Source organism: Terrapene carolina, unplaced genomic scaffold, assembly GCF_002925995.2.
Source record: "Terrapene carolina triunguis isolate 2854851 unplaced genomic scaffold, T_m_triunguis-2.0 Scaffold34021, whole genome shotgun sequence".
NCBI lineage: Eukaryota > Metazoa > Chordata > Testudines > Emydidae > Terrapene > Terrapene triunguis.
In genome coordinates, this window is record NW_020698372.1 from 4482287 (window position 1) to 4503638 (window position 21352).

At 45.1% G+C, this 21352-nt stretch overlaps 1 protein-coding gene across 1 annotated transcript in view; it reads right to left on the bottom strand.

The window, feature by feature from the left end:
* Window positions 1–21352, bottom strand: part of LOC112118703 (beta-galactosidase) — a 59103-nt gene that overhangs the window by 22448 nt on the left and 15303 nt on the right. Inside the window, exons 8-13 of the mRNA XM_029914271.1 lie at window positions 16503–16683; window positions 15374–15432; window positions 14529–14650; window positions 14385–14425; window positions 13663–13775; window positions 2528–2602 (exon numbers count right to left, since the gene is read on the bottom strand). Of these exons, the coding sequence (XP_029770131.1) occupies window positions 2528–2602; window positions 13663–13775; window positions 14385–14425; window positions 14529–14650; window positions 15374–15432; window positions 16503–16683 (591 nt within the window). The remainder of the gene's footprint in view (window positions 1–2527; window positions 2603–13662; window positions 13776–14384; window positions 14426–14528; window positions 14651–15373; window positions 15433–16502; window positions 16684–21352) is intronic.

The window sequence follows — 21352 nt, forward strand, 5'->3', positions numbered from 1 at the left end:
TTTTGAGATGATAAAAGCTCTCTTTCAGACTATGTTTCTCTCTCAACATTTGATGTGGATTCTATTTATTAGTCAGGATGCACACAATATGCATAATACCCTCTCTGGGCTCAAAGGTTCAAGTGTTTGGGGGTTTTTTAAATAAGAGCATCAGAATTTTAGTCTATTTTACATAAGTGTCTCCACGGGCCCAGCGTAAATTGTACATTGGTGATTCCAAATATTTTCCAAAGTCAGTATTTGCTTTCAAGTAATGTTGCAGAAAAGCCACTACAAAAAGTGGCACTTAAAATGCTGTAGAATTCGATATATATTTTATACACATTCACAGTAAAAAGAAAACAATGAAATGCTGGGTGTTTCAAAATAACAAAAGAGCAAGCTTTTGGACAGGCACATTCAAAAATGAGAAGTGCTGCAACATTAAAAACAAACATCAACATGATGTATGCAATCGTTTCTACACGTGCTTATAGGATAACATGAATCATCTATTCACATGCAATCATTGATTTTGTACATAAAAATAGAGTGACTACTCAAAAGACAGTAGTCTGGATATAAGTGGGCTATTCATGCAATAATCTTTTAAAATTTACCAGTTCTATGGCATGCACATGACCATGGTAATGGAGTGCTTCCCAAAATTATCCAGTGTACACAAAGGAAGGTTATTTCTCTTCCCTCCAGCAAGCAGGGAGTGGACTCTTTTGGAGGAGGAGAGAAGTGGGAGGAACATGGCTTATTGTGGTACGGCCAGGTCAAAGTAGTGGGTTTTGTATTTTGCTTTGACCGTACTGAGGTTCATGGTCCATGCCAACCTCTTTGTGCAAGAAATCCAGATTAATGTATTAGTCACCTAGAAAGCTAGGTCTTCTGCACACAAGTTTGATTCTTGAGGTTGACAGTTCATCGTTCCAGTGGCAAGTAGCTGTTGTTGGAGATCATAATCAAGCAGAGAGATGATCCCTCAGGCAATCTCGGCTAATATACAGTATATGGATACAGCATGTGGAGTAACTGGCCAATTAAAAATCCTGTGGCCTGATTCTCAGAGATGCCATGGATCTGCACCTCCCATTTATGTCACCAGAAGCTGTGGATGTTAGGGATGTAAATATCGTTTAAAAAGTTAACCGGTTAAACGATTAAAATTATATTGTTTAACAGAGCACAGGGCTGGGACTGCTCCTGCAATCAGCGGGTGCGGCCCGGGGCCGCTGCTGGGGTCAGTGTGGCCTGGGGTCGCTGGTCCACCGGTGCGGCCGCTGCTCCCACCGGACGGGCTGGCGTTGGCCAGCCAGCAGGCCATGGGGCTGCTCCGGCCAGCGAGGCTGGGGCTGGGGCTGCTCCAGCCCGCCCAGGATGTACACATAGCTATGTGTAATTTTACTCACTATCGAATATATACTAGCTCAGAGAAACCTTATAAGGCAGCCTCTCGGACCACCCAAAAGTATGCTTAGACAGAGGGGGCAGTTCTGCTTCACCTTGACTGGATAGTCATTTCTGTGAGAAATTTCACTTCTGTAGACCACTTGAGCTGGATGACTTAAGACAGGCTGTGCTGTATTATCTGTTATCAGTACTGAATGTTGCAACACTTCATATGCCATAGCAAAATGGGTCAGGCTTATCAATCAAAAATGCTGTCTGCCCAAAACTAAAGAATTACAGAACACCATCCAAAACTTATGAATTATACTACATCCAACTTACCAACTCCTCCAAACAAACAAAAATGTCCTTTATAGCATATAGAGTATTTATTTGCAAAACACAGCACCTCCTCTCTTCCCGTCCTTCTCTTTCCTTTCAATCCACCAGCAGCTAAAGCAGCCTCTCATTAAACTTTTCTCTTCAGCAGGCTGTGAAATAAACCCCAAGGGCTTACCCAAACTTTGAGTTATCCAAAGGCTGGATAACTAGAGCTATACAAATATCACTCATTTTAGTGAGATTTAACACATAGCACAGTGTATGTTATAAACATTGCATTTTATTTACAAGTCATGTACACTGACATATTTCCTTTTGGTGTAATAGGGTAAGGTAAACGTTAGTAATTAGTGGAGGTAATTTTGAGACCAGAGTCAAAATGCTTGTCAAACTGAATAAACCCCATTTTACACAGCTAATTTTGGCAAAGCAGTGTTAGTCCTATGGCTTAGCACTTCCATAGTGCTTTTCATCTGCAGATCTCAAAGAGGTTAACAAAATTATCATCCTCCCATTTTACAGAAGGGGAAACTGAGGTAGAGGTTAACTGATTTACTCAAAGTCAGACAGCAAGAAAATGGCTGAGCCAGGAAGAGAAGTCAGAAATCCTGTCACCTAGTCCCATGCCCTATATCTGTCTCTCCTCAAGAGGGTTAAGAAGCCTTTTATCTCTGAGTTTCTATTCTCTCCTCTCTGCTCCTTTATATAGTGCCCGTAGATGGACATTCCAACTTTATAAAAACATTCCTTACAAAGAAACAAGTATACACGCACAGATAGACCTACAGGGTAACAAATGAACATTTACCTTCTCCATTGTCACTCGCCCATATGCATATTTGGGTGTTGTTGGCGGGATAGGGCCCTCAGGTAAGTGATTATACTAGGAAAGTAAGAGAGACCAAATGAAACTTTAATATGAAACATATTTTAACCAAATTCTCATCTAAGGGTACGTCTTCACTTTAGACCTCAACCCAGAGCCCCCCCCACACCCTGAACTCCTCATTTCTGGCCGCACCCCCTGCTGGAGCCCACACCCCCTCCTGCACTCCAACCCCCGGAGCCAGCCCGGTGAAAATGAGCGAGTGAGGGTGGGAAGAGCAAGTGACAGAGGGAGGGGAGATGGAGTGAGCAGGGGTGGCGCCTAGGAGCCAGAGGGGGGGATATGCTGCTGCTTCTGGGAGCCGCAGGGAGACTGCCTTAGCCCTGCTGCGCTGCCGAGCGGACTTTTAAACAACCCGGTCAGCAGTGCTGACCGGAGCCGCCAGGGTCCCTTTTCAAACGGGTGTTCCAGGTGAAAGCCAGACACCAGGCAACCCTAGTTGGTATAGGGTGGGCATAAGAGGAAGTTACTCATCTTGTGCAGTAACGATGGTTCTTCGAGATGTGTCCCCCTATGGGTGCTCCACTATAGGTGTGTGTCCCTGCGCTTCTGATCAGAGATTTGTGTAGCAATGTCCGTTCGGCCCACACATACACTCCCCTACCCCGTGCTCTGCCTTATAGAATCATAGAATATCAGGGTTGGAAGGGATCTCAGGAGGTCATCTAGTCCAACCCCCTGCTCAAAGCAGGACCAATTCCTAACTAAATCATCCCAGCCAGGGCTTTGTCAAGCCTGACCTTAAAAACCTCTAAGGAAGGAGATTCCACCACCTCCCTAGGTAACCCATTCCAGTGCTTCACCACCCTCCTAGTGAAAAATTAGCCTCGAGGCTAATTAGCGTTGAACGGGTGAACCACCCTCAGTTCCTTCTCTATCACAAAGCCTCTGTTGAGAACTCCAAAAGTAGAGGGGAGGAGGGTGGGTTGTGGAGCACCTATAGGGACACACATCTTGAAGAACCATCATTACTGCACAGTGTGAATAACTTCCTTTTCTTCTTCAAGTAGTGTCCCAAGAAGTGCTCCACTGTAGGTGACTCCCAAGCAGTATCCCAGATGGGAGGTTGGGGCTTTGGAATCAAGTCTGTTATGGATGATAACACTGCGTAGCTGAAGTTAGCATTGGAAGCAGAGTTCCCAGTAACCATGTAGTGTTCTGCAGTGGTATGCACGGATGCCCAGGTGGCTGCTCTGCAGATTTCCGAGATAGGGACATTTTTGACGAAGGCGACCGAGGAGGAAACCGACCTCGTGAAGTGTGTGCGGATTAAAGATGGAGGTACTACACTGCAAACCTCATAGTAGTGTTTGATACAGTTCGAGACCCATTTGGAGAGTCTTTGGGACGATAATGCTGCGCCTTTAGACCTATTTGGAATGGAAAGGAAGAGCTTAGGAGATTTCCTAAAAGCATTCATCCTGTACAGGTAGAAGGCCAGGGCTCTCCTAACATCTAGAGTGTGAAGTATGGCCTCTCCGTTATTGCAGCGAGGCTTAGGATAAAAGGTTGGGAGGTGAATCGGTTGGTTCATATGAAAAGATGAGGTCGCCTTGGGTATGAACTTTGGGTGCAGCCTGAGAGTAGCCCTGTTGTGAAAAAAGACTGTAAAAGGGGGGCGCGCCATCAGTGCTGCTATCTCCCCATTTCTCCTCACCGAGGTGATTGTGATCAGAAATGCTGTCTTCATTGACAAGTGTGTAAGCGAACAAGTGGACACAGGTTCAACGGGTGGTCTAGTTAGGCTCTTTAAAACTAAGTTCAGGTCCCATGTTGAGATGGGATGTCTGGGTTGGGGAAAAGAGGTTTGCTATGCCCTGGAGGTATCTCTTTGTAGCTGGGTGTGAGAAAACTGAGTATCCCTCTATTGGTTGATGGAAAACCACTGTGGCTGCCAGGCACACTTCGAGCGAACTGAGAGATAGACTACATACTCAAGATGTCAGGGTTAAAACCACAGGGAGAGTAACAGATGCCAGGATAATCTGCCTGGAATTGCACCAAACTTGAGACTGGTCCACTTTTTCAGGTAAGTACGACTGGCAGTCAATTTCTTACTGTATAGTAACACTTTCTGCACCTCAGAGCAGAAGCTCTCTATGTATTGGATCCATGAAGGAGCCAGGCCTTTAGCTGGAGTATCCGCAGGTTGGTATGGAGAGCGCATCCTTCATTCTGCAAGAGGCGGTAAGGAGTGGGTTGAAGAGGGATTGGTGGACACGCCGGCAGCTGTGACAGCGATGGGTATCACATCAGTCTTGGCCAGTTGGAAGCAATCAGTATGACGTTTGCTTCTTCTCTTTTTATTTGTGACAGGATCTTCAGCAGCAGAAGGAATGAGAGGAAGGCGTATAGAAGGCCCTCGTCCCTTGGAAGAAGAAGAGAGTGTCCAAGGCCAGCCCTGGAGCAGCGGCATGGGCATTTCTTGTTCCGGTAAGTGACGAACAAGTATATTGTCAGTGTCCCCTATTGACTGAATATGCTGTGAAGTACTACTGGGTTCATTTCCCACTCGTGGTTACATGAGAACTTGCGACTAAGACTTTCTGCTGTTGTATTCTGCACTCCCGATAGACAGGCCACTGACAAAAGAACATTATGGGAAATGCACCAGTTCCAGAGCTTTAGCACTTCTGCGCAGAGGAGGACAATCTGGTGCCTCCCTGGCAATTTATATAGTACATGCACACGATGTTGTCCATCATGACTTTCCTGTGTGTACCTCTGATCAGTGGAAGAAAAAGTGAACATAAGTGTTCCTGACTGCTCTGAGTTCGAGGAGGTTGATGGGAGAGTTGCCTCCATGGGCGACCATTTTCCCCAAGTCATGAGGTTGTTGAAATGTGCAACCCACTCTATCAGGGATGCTTACGTAATGAGTAGTAGTGTTGGGGCGGGGACTGTGTGAGTGGGCCCCTGTGCAAACAGTTGTTGAGTCTTTCCACCAATCCAGGGAGCGTTTGACCCAGAAAGGCATTGAGAGAGGTTTGTCTAACCTGCCTTTTTTTGGCCTGTAAACTGAGCTGAACCACATCTGCAGGCACCTCATGTGAAGTCTGGCAGGAGATATTACAAACATGCCCGCCACCACGTGCCCCAGAAGCTGGAGGCAATGTTTGGCCGATGTCTGAGGGCTAGTTTGCACTGTCTCTATAAGTGCGGACAGGCTGGGAAATCTGTGCTGTGGAAGGAGCGCTCTCGTTTCCAGTGAGTCGAGATCGCCCCCTATAAATTCCAAGCATTGTACTGGAATTAGGGTCAATTTTTGGATGTTGACTTGTACGCCCGGTTTTGTGAATATGTCCATAGTTCTGTGGGTGGCCCGTAGGGCTTCTTCAAAGGAGCAGGCCTGAGGAGACAGTTGTCTAAGCATGGGTAGATCATGATCCCCTGGGTATGCAGGTGGGCCGCCACGATGGAGAGGACCTTGGAGAATACTCTGGGAGCCAACAAGAGGCCAAAAGGGAGTACTCCATGCTGATACTGATCCTGACCCAGAGTAAATCGGAGGAATTGTCTGTGGGATGGCAGGATCAATATGGGGAAATATGTACTTGAGGGCCGAGAACAAATCTCCCTGTTCCAAAGATGGAATAATCGCCACTAGTGTGACACATCTTGACTTTTTGAGCCTTGATATATTTGTTCCGTGCTCTGAGATCCAGTAAAGGTCTCCAAGCTCCAGTTTTCTTGGGGATCAGGAAATATCAAGAGTAAAAACTTTTGCCTCAGAGATGCAGTGGGACAGGTTCTATGGCTTCTAGGCAGAGGAGTTAATCCAGTCGTAACAGTCTCTCGTGAGAAGGGTCCCTGAAGAGGATTGAATACACATGGGAGATAATTTCCAAAACCCAACTGTTGGATGGATTCCCAGTTGGGACTGAACAGAGCAAGGCCATAACCAAAAGGATGAGAGAGGTTGGAAAGTGGCAGCTGTTGTCAAAGGCAGTGGTCTCTCAGGGCCTCGACCAAGGTGTCAAAACTGATGTTTTGAGGTGGAAGATTGCAATGTTGAGAATTGAGGTCCTGATGGTTTGCACCTCAGAAACGTGGACCTTTTCCCTCTGTGGCTCATAATAGAGTTGTGGGGGGAATTGCAGAGTATGCAGTTTGTGAGAAGACTGAGGGCTACATTCTTTTTTTTTGTCCGGGCGTCTTGATCCCCACTGACCAAAGTGTGGCTCTGGAGTCCTTAAGCGTGTGGAGCGATGCATTGGTCTTCTCAGGAAACAACTTAGAGCCTTCAATGGGGAGGTCTTCGACAGATGTCTGAATCTCCTTTGGGAAACCCAAAAGATGCAACCACGAAGCTCACCGCAACACAACTGCCGTTGAGATGGAACCGGCCACTGTATCAGCCGCATCAAGTGCTGTCTGCAGTGGTGTTTTGGCCACCAACTGCCCCTCATCGATAATGGCTCAGAATTGTTTCCGTTGTGACTCCGGTAGATGATCAGTAAAGATGCTGAATTTGGCATAGTTCCTATAGTCGTGCTTTGCCCTTAAGGCCTAGTAGTTTGCAATTCTGAATTGCAAAGTAGCAGAAGAGTAGGCCTTCCTTCCAAATAAGTCAAGGCACTTCCAATCCCTATCATAAGGGGTGGATCTGGAACGATGTTGGTGGCCACAGGAGTTAACTGCTTATATCACAATGGAATTAGAGGGAGGGTGGGGGGAAAAAATTCCGTATCTGTGGGGAGGGAGGTGTACATAGTACTTTTTAAATTGGCCCTTTTGCCTATTGGTGTGGCCAATGCTGGTGGTTGCCATATGAGCTTAGCTGGGTCCAAAAGCTATCCTCAAGGAGGAGGATGTACGTAAAATATCCAGCAGCTTATGGTGAGTCTCTATTATCTCCTCTAGAAGTATTAGTAAGGTATCTGCCACCCTCTTCGTAAGGTCTTGGAAGAGCTTAAAATCATCTGTCATAGATAGTGGAGGGAGCATAACTGTCTCTTCTGAAGGGGAGGAAGAGATGTTAGTATGTGTTAACAACCCCCTCTAGTCCAACCTCCTGCTCCTCCAGGATCTCTTCAGGAGGGTCTGAAGCCGTAGATGCGGTGGCTGTGGGAGAACGCCTCACTGTCTCTTGGTGTGTGACACTAGACGCCCAGGAGAGATGATGCCTATAGGTCACCCACAGATCCCAGTAGGGCCTTTGGGGTGGTGGGAAAGGCATGGGTGGCTGAGCCCCATGATTGGTCATACCATGGGGGTTGTCCAGAGCGAGGGTCTGATGGGGAAGGGCCAGCTGGTAGGGTGAGGGAGCATAGTGGGAGTGACAAAGAACCCCCCCTGGAGAAAGAATCTCCTCCTGAACACTGTCTGAATCTCCACTGGAAAGTGGTGGAGCCGATGCTGGGGACCTGGTACTAAGCAGAGGAGACTCTGGTGCCTCAGATACCGTGAGGTTCTTAGCGAATCTAAACTCCTGCAGTGCAGCAGAAACTGGTACCAACAGTGGTTGCCAGTGTTGAGTCGATGGTACCAAAGGGACCAGAATCCTTGGCCACATGAAACAGTCTGATGATGGTTGTCTTGCAGTCATTGGTCCTGGTGCCGTCTGCCTGGAGGTGGTATGATCTAGGCTCCTGTCCCTGACCAGCAGTACCACTGCTTCAGTGCCTGTGCCCATAGGTTCTTTAGGCTTACCAGCGGCATCTGTAGCAGAGGGCCCACACAATCTGTAGGTACTGTGCTTAGACACCTTCAGTACCAAGGAGACTGAACATGCCAGGGATCTCCTCTGGCTGGTTCAGGGCTCACTCTGAGGGCTCAAAGCGCTCTTTTTAAGAGATCTTTCATAGGGAATCTGAGGATTTCTTCCTTGGTTCACCGTCCTTGGAAGTGGAAGGTTGCGGAGATGGCTCACATCACCTGGGAGAGACAGGCCGCGGGTCAGTCGCAAGCTAAAGAGCTCCCTCCATAAGGAGCAGTTTCAGTTTCCGTTTTTTTTCAGAATTTGGCCTTCAGCTGCTGACATGTCTGTGGAACATGGCCCTCGACAAGGCAAAAGACACAGGGAGAATGGCCATCCCATACTGGAATGGCCTCCCTGCAGGAGAGAGAATTCTTAAACCGGGCAGGCCTCTTACTGGGGGCAATCACCAGTATAGCGGGGGGAAAGGGTTAAAGTAAAGAACTTATTTTAAAATTGGTTTTTTTTTTAAATGGGGGAAAAAAAAAAAAAAAAAACTAGGAGACTAAGAAAAGAACAAAAGCACTAAAAACCAGCTAAGAACGCATTTCTAAAGAAGTAAAGTATCCTTGAATAGACTGCTAATTGCTCTGTCTCTAGCCAGGGGAAGTTGAGAAGGAACTGGGGGGGGGGGGGGGCCGGCGGAAAAATGAAAAGCGCCGAGGGGGAGCATGGGGGGGGGGGGGGTTGGAGCACCTGTGCAGGCCAAAAAGACACTGCTACCAAAGATCTCTGATCAGAACCGCGGGGATGCACCTGCACATACACTTACCGTGGAGGGACATTACTTGAAGAATTGCTGCCTTCCATTTAAGATAGTTGTAGTAAACAGTTAAATTCCTTTATGGAACCAGATGAATGAAACAACAGCGGCCTCCACCACAAGGGCACACCTCACCATCCAAAACAAAGGCACATGTAAGCAAAGAGGTTGCGCTGGCTGTGGTTCTGTGAAGGTCTGCGTGTCTCTGAAAGAGTGGGAGTAACGCCACAGAAGGAGACCAAAGTCTGGTCTCCTCTGAAAAGTTAGGTTGACATAACTACAGCACTCAGGCGTGTGAAACCGTCCTAACTCCCAATATAGATACACCTTGTCATAAATATAAAGGGAAGGGTAACAACCTTTATGTATGCAGTAACATAAATCCTTCCTGACCAGACATATAGAATCACTTACCTGTAAGGGGTTAATCAGTTCAATTAACCTAGTTGGCACCTGACTAGAAGGACCAAAGGGGAAAGAAGATACGTTCAAATCTGAGGGGGGATGGGGCGGGAGGTTTTGTTTGTGCTCTCTTTGTTGGTTCCCTCTTGGGACAAAGAAAGAGACCAAGCAGGTAACCCAGCTCCTAAAAAGATTCTGAACTGATACATCTAAAAATTACAGAAATTGTAAGTAATAGCGAGGAAATGCATTAGATTATCTTTTGTTTTAGCTTGTGAATTTTCCCTATGCTAAGAGGGAGGTTTATTCCTGGTTTTGTAACTCTGAAGTTGAGCCTAGAGGGGAATCCTCTGTGTTTTAAATCTTTTCATTTACCCTGTAGAGTTATCTTCCATCCTGATTTTGCAGGTGTGATTCTTTTACTTTTTTTTTTTTTAATAAAATTCTTCTTCTAAGAACCTGATTGATTTTCAGTGTCCTAAAAACCAGAGATTTGGTCTGTGCTCACTTTGTTAACCTATCGGTTGGTATATTATTCTCAAGCCCCGCCAGGAAAGGGGGTGAAAGGGCATGGGGGGATATTTTGGGGGAAGATAGGGCTCCAAGTGTCCCCTCCCTGAATGTCTCTTTAAATCACTTGATGATAGCAGCAATACCGTCCAAGGACAAGGAAAGGAATTTGTGCCTTGGGGAAGTTTTAACCTAAGATGATGAAATATAAGCTGAGGGAGTCTTTCATGCGGGTCCCCACATCTGTACCCTAGAGTTCAGAGTCGGGAGGGAACCCTGACACACCTAGATTGACAAAAGAATGCTACTGGTACTTGAGGAGACAGAACTCCTACAGCGATGGAAAAACTCTTTCCGTCCACGCAGTCTGCAGCTATGCCATGTGGTTATGTAGTAGTAAGATTTTATGTTTGTATTTTGTATAATTTAGAATGAAGGATAAAGAATAATAATGTAGCATGTATGAAATGTATTGGTGTATGATTTGACCATATCCTGCCAGCCACCCTTTCTGAAAGCAGAAAGGAATGGCCTAACGGGCCATTGGTAGAGATGCATCAGCCAGAATCTGTGGCTGTGCTGATTTCAAGGCAGTGACAGACCTTTTACAGTCACCACTTAGTTGGGCCTTGGCTACACTTGTGAATTACAGCACAATAAAGCCTCCCAGAGCGCTGTACCTCACTCTCCGTCCACACTGGCAAGGCACGTACAGCGCTGTATCTCCGTGGCTACAGCGCTGCTGGTACTCCACCTCCCAGAGAGGAATAACGTTTGCTGCGCCTTAGCTACAACTCCTGGGTATCAGTGTGAACGAGGAGTTAATTTACTGCTCTGTGATAATCCCCTTATCAAGTGGCCACTCTTCTCATTGTTGTGATCGGCTGCAGGAATGCGGAAGTGCCTTCAAAGCTCCATTTCAGAGAGAAAAAGCAAACATTTTTCTGTTTACTTTGAGTGAGTGAGTGAGAAGCAGGGGGAGAGGGGAGTGTGAACTTACAAGATAGTGTGCTGACACACTCCAAAAACCCACTCTCTCTCCCCCCACACTCCACCACCATGCCTTTTTAAAGGTACGTTGCAGCCACTTGAATGCTGGGATAGCTGCCCATAATGCACTGCTCCCAATGCAGCTGCAAATGCTGCAAATGTGGCCACGACAGTGCGCTGGCAGCTGTCAGTGTGGACAGACTGCAGCGCTTTCCCTACTCAGCTGTACGAAGGTGGGTTTAACTCACAGCGCTGTACAGCTACAAGTGTAGCCATACCCTTAGTTGTAGGTTTAGCATTTTAAAATAAGTAAAAGAATGCAATGGTTGTTTTACTCTTGCATTGCAATTTGATGTTCCTGTTCAAATGTTCTGAGTAAATCAATTCCGTTTTGTGTGTGTGTGTTAAAAGATAAGCGTGGAGGTCATCACCAGACCAAATGTTCTAGGGAGGAACCGAAGACAGACACAAGGGCGCCAGGAGGTTGCAACACGTCCCTGTTGAAATGTCAGAGGAGGGCAGATTGACGACTCTAAAGATGAGACAGGCACCTATCAATGGGGACAAGATAGCTGTAATCAAAACAAGCATGGGGTAACTCCCTAAGAAACTTGATGAAAGAACAAGATAAAGGATGAAACAATAATTTAAGAAAACAACCACTTGTCAAACAACAACTGATTACAGCATGACGGTGCAAAACTCATTGGTCCCAATGAAGAAAAATCACTATATAAAACAGGGTGCCTTGCCATGAAACTTTGGGTTCATCCTGCCAAGACTTCCCCAGAGCATCATGTCAGGACCAACAGAACCCGGCTCCTCCCTACGTGTGATCAACCTTGCTGGGCACTACATTGATCCGGACTCTGGAAGCAAAGAAGCACCAGAACAGACCAAGGGAATCAGGGGCAGAAAAGCCAGGAGGCAGTCAGAACAAGTAGCATATTTTTAAAAGCCAAACTGAAGCAGCTTGTCCACTGGACCATGACAAAGCAATCCCTACATCTGACATATCTCCCTGCCAAGTTTCAACCACTTCATTGGCAGAGCTGTTAAAAGAAAGAATAATTTACATCTCTAGATAATGGCATAACTCCACTTCTTCCTCTCTCTCTGTACTTGAAAATGGCTCAACCAATTCTGCTCAAGCTTTCATAAAATCCACTCCAAACAATTTTCACACTAGGGAAGAAACCAAACATGGATCGTTTAAGACCAAAAGCAGAAAGTTATAAGCAACTGAAAGAGGCCTGTTAGGACAGGAAAACAGACAATGACCCCCCACACACACCTCTCCGCCCTCCCTCCCCCCCAAAAAGCCTATAGGGGCTCACTACATGTATGCTTACAACAAATCTGTCATTTTGAAAGCAGATAAACAGGACAACTCTCTTTTTAAACATAACTTTACCTCAAAATGTGATTGAGCAGATAGATTGTTATTGGCTGAGAACCCACAGCACAGACAGGAAGACTTTGTTTAGATACTATGGATATGCAGGGTAAAAGCTAAACAAACCACAGTGTAAAAGTTGCATACACCAGTCTGGCCTACCAAAATTGACAGTGCTTATGCCAACACTTCAGATCCTATCAAAACCAGCTCTCTGCATGAAGTTGTATCTCCCGCAGTTCACATGCATGCAAACACTAAAGATCACATTTCAGATAGGCACGCACTTTAATTAAGGAACTCAAGAGCAGTACTTTTTTTGTGACGTTCATTGGCAAGGGAAGCCACACAAAGATGTGAGACTGAGGTGAACTATACTCTAAGGGAGGCAATAGAAAGCTATCAAAATGTGATGAGACTTGGCAAGTTAAGCTTGGGAAAAATACAGAAGGTTATGAGACTGTTCTACAGTAGCCTTTCAATGGAGACAAAAATAAACCCAACTTGACTTGTGCTTAAATACAGAGAGGGGCCCAAAGCAAATACTTGGATTGAACAGTCTTGAATTCTGGGGCGTTCAAAACCCAGATTCAAATTCCACAGCTCAGCCTCATCTCTTGTTTGTAAAGTTATGAAGGGAAAATCTGTTCATCGGAGTAAGCTTTCCCACTCTTAGAGACCCCAAACACCAGAGTGCACAACATACAGTTTGGAAGCAGACTTTGGGTGATTTTTTACACAATAATCAAAGAACTCAATAGCAGCAAAAAGCAGCAGCCTATTTCAACACCTGAAGTGGATAATAAATAAGTTGGCAGAATTTTTTTTTATAATGTCAACAGATAACATCTACATTTATTTTTAAGCATTTTTCCCCAATTTTTATCTATTTAAATTTTTCACAGTTGGGGGAATTATGGAGGAGTCAAACAATAACTATCTAAGGACAGCAGAGATTTAGATTCAAAAAGTTAAAGCTTTATAACCTCTAAATCACAGACTGTCAACATCATCTGTCAAAATATGCAAAGTAAACATCCTTAAATCAAAGTCTAAATAAGTCCTCAAGCAGCACTTTTCTAACTTTGCCTATCTGTACATTTCTGTTCTTATCTTTTTTCATTGGTTTGTGTGTGCTCAGTGAAATCGACATTTACTGATAAAAAACCTAAACCTTCCAAACCTAGTAATAAATCAGGAGGCAACCCACACCCATGCAAAACCAAGAGAGCTCACACAATAAGCTAGTGAGGTTTTAAAGAAACATTCTAAAAGCCATGTCTTTTATAAACACTCACCCTACCAATGACTTCTCTCAGAGCAAAATATTTGTCAGTGAGGTCCCCTGCTTCACTCAGTGGAGCGTCATAGTCATAACTAGTAGGCTGTGATGAATATGGCATGTTTGCCCCTGTGAAAATCAAAAATTAAACAATTAAAAACAATTGATGGAGCTTCTCCAGTCCCCTCCCCAATGGGATAGTTTTTTAGACTTGTTTCTTTCCACCCACAAATTTCTTTGTTAATAGCAAGATCTCTTAGTGGTTCAGCTTGGGTTCCCTTCAGGAAACCATCCCTATTCAGGACAGAACTTAAGCACTTGCTTACATTTCATTGAAGTCTGTCAGAGTTAAGCACATGCTTAAGGAACGCCCTGAATTGGAATGGATTTATGCATATGCTTAAGTGTGTTCCTGAATGAGGGCTTTGGATAATGAAGTGGTGATTAGCAGAGATGTAGTGCTGCTGAAGTATCGCTCCTGCACCTGAAATATAGGAGGTGATATGCTCCGGCACTTTTTAATTCAAGGACTCCTTGTCACCCAATCCTCCTTCCCCACTGGCATTTAAAATACTTATCTGTGTGTCTTAAGAAAATGAATATAGAATTGATTTAGGACATGGCGGACCTAGAGGCTGAAGGTTTAGACTGTGTGTAATTTGTAATATACTGTAAATGACAGGTGTAGGCCTCACCTGTAATTGGAAAGCAAGTCATTTTTTTCAAATTGTTCCTTACCATTCCAATAGGCAAAATTGGTTCCACCTATAAACATGTACCTAAAAAGAAAAACAAATAAAGCCAATCAAACCAGGCTTTGCTGACTGCCTCCTTACTCTCATTTTTCATTAAAAACAAATCCTCTCTTGAACATGCACTTACATGTTAACGTTAGCGCCACGTGCCAGGATTTCATCAAGAGTTTTAGCTATCGTATTTGTTGGCACAACAGAATGAGGGTGACCCCAGTGATCCAGCCAGCCAGTGTAGAACTCAGAGTTTACCTGCCCGGGGTGAAATGTGGAGAGTTGGGGAGAGAACATGAAAAGCAGGGGACGGGAGTGGGGGGAAAGAGTAATATAAAAAGGAAGCAATATCAGAATTGGAGGTTAAGTTATTTTAAGCTCAATTTATGTCACTAGCAATAATAAAAAAAGCAGCTAAGTGCATTTGATTCATATTCAAGTAATTACTGTAAATACAGTGAAATATGTTAAATGCCACAGGAGATGAGGTAGCCCTTTAGTTAAGATTAAGTCCTTCTCTCAGAGTGGCTAAGGCATCAAAATGGCTCCTAATCAGCTCACATCCCATTAACTTGTGTAAAAATCTATGCTAGTTAAAAACAGGATGCAGTTTTTTAACCTGCTCTATTAATTCTGCCTCTAACTTCCGCTCCCACACACACTTGACTCATTCATCTAAACATCTCTACTGCTTTGTACATACTTTCCTAGGCTTGGAAAAATCAAGACAAATTGGGATCTTCTGAGGCCAAAAAAATACTCCACAGAACAGCAGTCAGGGATTACAGAGCAGCAGCATGGAACAGACATGTACAGAGAAACTGTCCCCAACCTCTGCCTCACTATGAAACAAGAGTTCCAATGTCCCATGAACCCAGGCACCCCAAGCAGCACAAACAACAAGCACTGCTGCTGTCAACCCCTCGGTTTTCATTACTATCATAAAATTAAGAACATATGGAAATTTAAAAAAAAACATACCAAGGGGCCTCTGGGTTCACTGCCTCTTTGAGTTAAAAATGCTGCTGTGACATTACCACCTGCAAATAAAAAACAAAACTGAGCTGCAATATCCATGCTATTTCAGTGCTTTGCCTTCAGGAGCAGAAACTGGGATGCTGTACCTCTCTCCCCTGTATCAGCAACAACCTAGGTGGAAATCTGGGCCTAAATTTTCAGAAGAGGCTAGTGATTTTGGGTGCCCAACTTGAGGCAACAGAAATGGGCCTACTTATCTGAGTGTGGGTGCTCAGTGCTTTCTGAAAACCAAGCCCCTTTCAGAAGCCTCAAGCTGAACACCAGAACTAAGGCACCCAAAAATCACTCGTTATTTTTAAAAATGTAGGCCTTAGTTTAAAGTAGATTTATTTGTGGGAAGTGTAAAAGTCAGGGAATTGGCAAATCAGATTTGGAGTTTCACCTCTAAGTCACTGGTCTGAAAGCCAAGAGTGACTGAAAGTCATTACTATTTGACGGATGACCTCCAGGAAATGGGAGGTGTGAGAGATGTGGATTTTTTCAATTAATAAATGGACTGAGACTACAAACATACCTTACCACAAAGGACAATTCACAAGGGAGGTCCCAAGTTGAAGGCACTTGGAAACTGAACTACATTCACATTGGACTGAGGCCCAGGAAACCTCCCACACTGCCAAGGCTGTACAGTTTCTAGGGATGACAAAGTCTCCTGTTCGGACTGGGCACTTTTCACAAGCATAACACTCACTTAATTCTGCATGCTTACAATACCACAGATTGGGGCAATGTGTCCCATTTTAACTATGTTCTGCAGCACTAGATTTTCTTCAGAGGAACGCAAGGTGATAATCTGATGGAGCTGAAATTTGGGCTGGACTAAGAGCCCTTGGAAAAACTGCTGAGCACTGCTATATTTTTTCAGTAGGTTTGCATTGTAAAGAGACCAGACTGGTCCCAGAGGAGAAGCCCTCGTGAATCGCACCAGCTGGCTCCCTCTATATGTTTAAGAATATATCAAATGGCAATATGTAGATCACCACTTAAACCCAGGAGTCAGGGAGACCATCAACTTAGCTACAAGCGAACAAACATTGGCCTAGTTATCTTGCTACGAACAGCTGCCACTAACCTGGTGCAAAGTCCACCGTTGCATAAAGACCCTGCAGAGCTCCACATCTCAAGTAATGTTTGCTTGCCCCATCTGTTGTAAACAGTACCACCTCATCTCCAAGATGGTGATGGAAGAGCTTCTGAAGGTAACGAAGGTAATCGTAATCACAGGCAAAGTAGCTTCCATATTCATTTTCAACCTATGCAATAAAAATAATAGATCAGCAGCAAAGCTGACATTTGATAACCAGGCCTGCACCCTTCACGGGGAGACAACTTTTCATATTGAAAATAGAAAAGCCACTCAATGTGACACCATGAAAGCCTGACCTGGATTGCCTCCTCCTTGCAGAGAGACAATGAAAGCCCAACAGAAACTCCAGAGAAGATGCATGGGATGAGGGGAGAAGATGCCACACCGGCAGCATCATTCTTCTCACCTCCCAGAAGCCTGTCTTGCAGGAGCTCCACAGCTATCTGGAGAGGGGTTGTATCCCAAAGCATCAACCTCCCAATTCTACAAGAATGCCCTGGCTTAGTTAATGCTGGCTTAAACAACGTTAGTCTAAGCGCTGTCTCACTCGTAAACAGTGTGCCCCAAGTACAACAGACAAAGCTCTATTGTAGCTCTGCTAACATGGGGATGGGAAGAGATGTGTTAATTTTGATGGAATAAATGGGCCTACAGAGTCAAAGAAGTTAACACGATCCTGTCACTGCACAACACTAGACAGTTGAACCCCCGAACCATGTTTAAGTACAGAGATCTCGGCCTGCTTAGTCCTGTGGCAAATGCACCAGTATTAAAAAAATCTTTAAACCTTTTACTAAAGATACTGAAAAGGAAAAAAGGTAATAGCATTTGAAATGCCCAAATTAAAGCCTTACTTAATACTTTACAATATCCCTTATTCCCTGTAGAGAGCTTTTATAGGGGAAAAAACCCATTTGCCAGTTTTTAGATGGTATCAACTATTCTTTTTGAGGAACAGAGAAGCATGTTGAGATGAACTGGAGCTGTTGTTATTGCTGCTGTTGCTGAAGTCCGACCCTGTTTAAGTAAAGCGAAAACAAGGCTCACATGCAAAATGGGAGTGAAAGGAACAGCAAAGGTAGAAAATGCAACTTCTGTCTCTGGTGCTGATTTTCACTTGCAATCCCACTGCCGGAGAAACACAGGCCCAGCACACAGTCATTCCAAGACCTGGAAAACTTGTAGCAGCAGTGGGTTGTTTAAGGCATTGCTTTTGGTTGCCTTACTGGGCACAGGCTCATAGCATTGTTGCAAGAGATGCTGTCTTGTTTGGCTAAGCCAAACTCTTAGTAAACAGAAGGCAAAGGAAGAGAGAGAGGAAAAAGAAGAAATAAGGTGGGGAAGGAGGACACATGGAGCGCAGTGACAGCAGAAACCAAAGTTCCATATGCCAGGTAGCATTAGGGATTTAGCCAGAGGTGGTGGTGTCATCTGGGTCCCTCTCTCTGGCCTGGACTGGTCAGGACCTCTCTCAGAATCAGGATGGTGAAGGTCTAACAGAGTCATGGCACATTCCAGGGTCCCTGGAGATGGTGGGGTTGGCAGTCATGATAACAAAGCTCGCTCCTTTCAGTCAACCCATCTTCTAGCCTATTTGAGCCTCCCCAAAGTCTCTTTTTAAGTACTCCAAAAGGGAATAAAGGGTGGAGTAACCCATCCCCTCATTATTTTGTTCACCAATTAGGCCTAATTTCCAACATACCAGTTTTAGTTAATTCATTTCTGGTTCCATTCGCCTCTTGTTTACCAATCGTGATATTAACACAGTCCTTGGGTGGTATTATTAGACCTTTTCGCTTAGTCTAACCCAGTATTTTTGTCTCCCTTTTATATTTTTTTATAAAAACAACGGTAACAAAAATTCAACTCAAACTATTATAAAGAGTTGTTTTTATGGACATATCCATGTAATGTTATAGGCCTAGTGTGGATGAAGCGTACTTGATGTGAGTTGCATGTTGACAACCGAAGCAAGAATTTGAGGTTTTAAGCAGTCAAGAGTTGTTTGTGAAAAATAACTTTATTATGAGATAGATAAGGAAATATTGGGAGCGTTGCCATGCCAATGTATCTGCTGCAATTGTAAACCAGAACTGGGGAAAGAGGAACATCTTGGGCCTGGGACTGTTTCTAAACATCTTGGGTTTTGGCAATTTGCCCAGGACTGTCTCTTTAAAATTGCCCACACAACTGATGACATGACGGAGTGGATTATAAATGATGTTTGATACACTCACAATTTGGAGTCATTCGTGGATCCAGAGCCCTGTTTAGTTTAAGATGTGGTGCACAACAACAGAGCTCTAGAGGAGTTCTGGAGCCAGTGCAGGGAGGCCAGAGTTTCCATGGGGATGGCTAGGGACTGCACTTCCCCAAGGATTTTGGCAGCTGTATAACTTTTGGCGAGTAGGATCCTCAGCTAGATCCACAGGAAGGAACCCCTTGTCCTGCCCCTAAGCCAAGGAAACAATGCCAGGGAAACGCCTCAAAGGAAACTTCTGAATTTCCAATTATTCCTGCACAGAGGGCAATTTGGCCCAAAATGTTTTATTGAATACACACACACCGTACATAAAGTAACTTGAAGATTGTGTTTTATTACACATTTTGCCTGCGTGATGGGGCGTCTGCCCCACACTGGTGGAGAAAGGATTAAAAGCAGCCCTGGGGAGGCTGCGCAGCAGACAGCCTATCAGTGAGGGGCTGCAAGGAGCAGCCAATCAGGGCAGAGAAGGTTCATATATAAAGACAGCTACAGGGCAGAGGAGTCAGTTCCCTCTTGGGAGCCCAGGCAGAAAGGACTGGGTCCCTGAAGGGCTGAGGGAACCGCCAGCACCCTGAATAGAGCAGGGCTGGGTTAGGGGAGCAAGAGGGAGCTCCAGCCTGACTGGCTTAAAGACTGAAGCCCGGATATAGGGGCAGAGAAGGTGCTAGGGCTATGGGGAAGTGGCCCAGGGAAATGGATGGTGGGGGGTTAAGGGAGACGCAGTGCATGGCTGCCGCCTAGAGTGTCCCTGGGTCGGGACCTGGAGTAGAGGGTGGGCCCGGGTCTCCCCCCCTCCGCCCCCCACTTGCCACTGAGGGGAGTGGCCAGTGAAGGGCTGCAGTTTGCCAATGAGGCAAGTGGCTGGACAGAGGACTGCTGCTCCCCTGGAAGTGCGGGGGCGGGGGAATGGAATGGGGCACGGCCGGAGGGCTGTGTCCTGAAGAGGACATCGCAATCCTTGAGGCGACGTGGGTCCGGAGCAGAAGTGATGGCAGGCGAGACACCACCGGAGGAGGGCGCCCTGCGATAAGACTGAGCTAATTCCCAGAACGACCAGCAGGAGGCCACAATGACAGCCTGTAGGCATAATAACTCCACCCTTGCTGATGTGTCAGAGTGGCCTCCCATCCCGTCGCACAAGAGTCAGGGAGTTTCAAATAACCTGTGCTCAGCTACGTTCTCCACGTTGCGCTCTTAAAGAGTTTAGGAAAGTAAGCGACTTGCATGCATGCATAGTAAGGTATTTTCAAGTGTTTCTAACTAAACCAAGTTTCCTCAGAAACTTGACAGAGGCACCACTCTCCATTGCCTACACCAAGACTGAGGATTAAGAGTCAGCTTGAATGATTCCTTATTATTAGAATTACTGTTTGTATTGTGGTGAAGGCTAAAGCCCTCAGCCGCGGTCATGGCTGCACTGTGTTAGCACACTGTAAGATCTTCAGGACTAGGGACTGTCTAAATGTAGAAGAGGAAAGGTGTCTCTCAGGCTTACCTGAATCAATTACCAAAGTCTGAACAGAAAAATAAAATTAAGAAAATAACCCTCTGGCCAAGACTGTGAAATTTCAACCCCAAAAGGTAGCCAGGAGGCAATTCAGGCGAGGCACATTGTTCTGATTGTTAATCACATAAAAGCAGCTCGGTAAGCACTTCTACTTGATTGTTCTCACCTTCCACGTCTGCCTCCGCTTCACTTCCTTCACCTAGGGCTGAAGCTTCAGTTGAATTCTGCCCTTCTTAAAGGGGCCCAGCTGACACTGCAGGCTTTTTAATTAAGAATAGCAAGTCTATCATTTGCAGTGCAAGCTTCCCCATGTTAAGCCATCCATTGGCCTCAGCCATGTTCTGGAGAGTCCATCTGAAGTCAGGAAGGTAATAAGTTCTCGAAAGGCAAAGGCATGAATTGGTAGGGGGACTGAGCAATGTTGCCATTTGTGATGAAGACACTACTAGGGACCTGACTGAGATGAGGAACTCATTTGTCATAGATCCCTGAACAGCTTTCAGATGATAATATGTTTCTCTCACTACTAATTCATTTATTGATAGGCCTTGGTATAGCCGCCAGCATCACAGAACTGGAGTGATTTTTGACTAGCTATCAACAGACTTTCTCAAGCTATTTCAGAGTCCGGTATATGGATACCTGGTTAAAACTGCTAACTTTTGCCTTTAGCAGATGATTTGTCTTAGCTTTGACTCTATATCCCCTAAGTGTAGTCATAAATAGTGAGTTTGGGGCTCTTGCAAATTATCTCAGCCAGTTTCTTAAAATGTAAATATATAATAAGTTGCAAAAGCTTTCTTTAACAACAAAAGTATAATTCATAAAGTGCTAATGTGGTTATGAAAATAAAGCAGTTCATAATATTGAAGTATCAGGGGGTAGTCGTGTTAGTCTGTATCTACAAAAACAACAAGGAGTCTGGTGGCACCTTAAAGACTAACGGATTTACTTGGGCATAAGCTTTCGTGGGCAAAAACCTCACTTCTTCAGATCTGAACAAGTGAGGTTTTTACCCACGAAAGCTTATGCCCAAGTAAATCCGTTAGTCTTTAAGGTGCC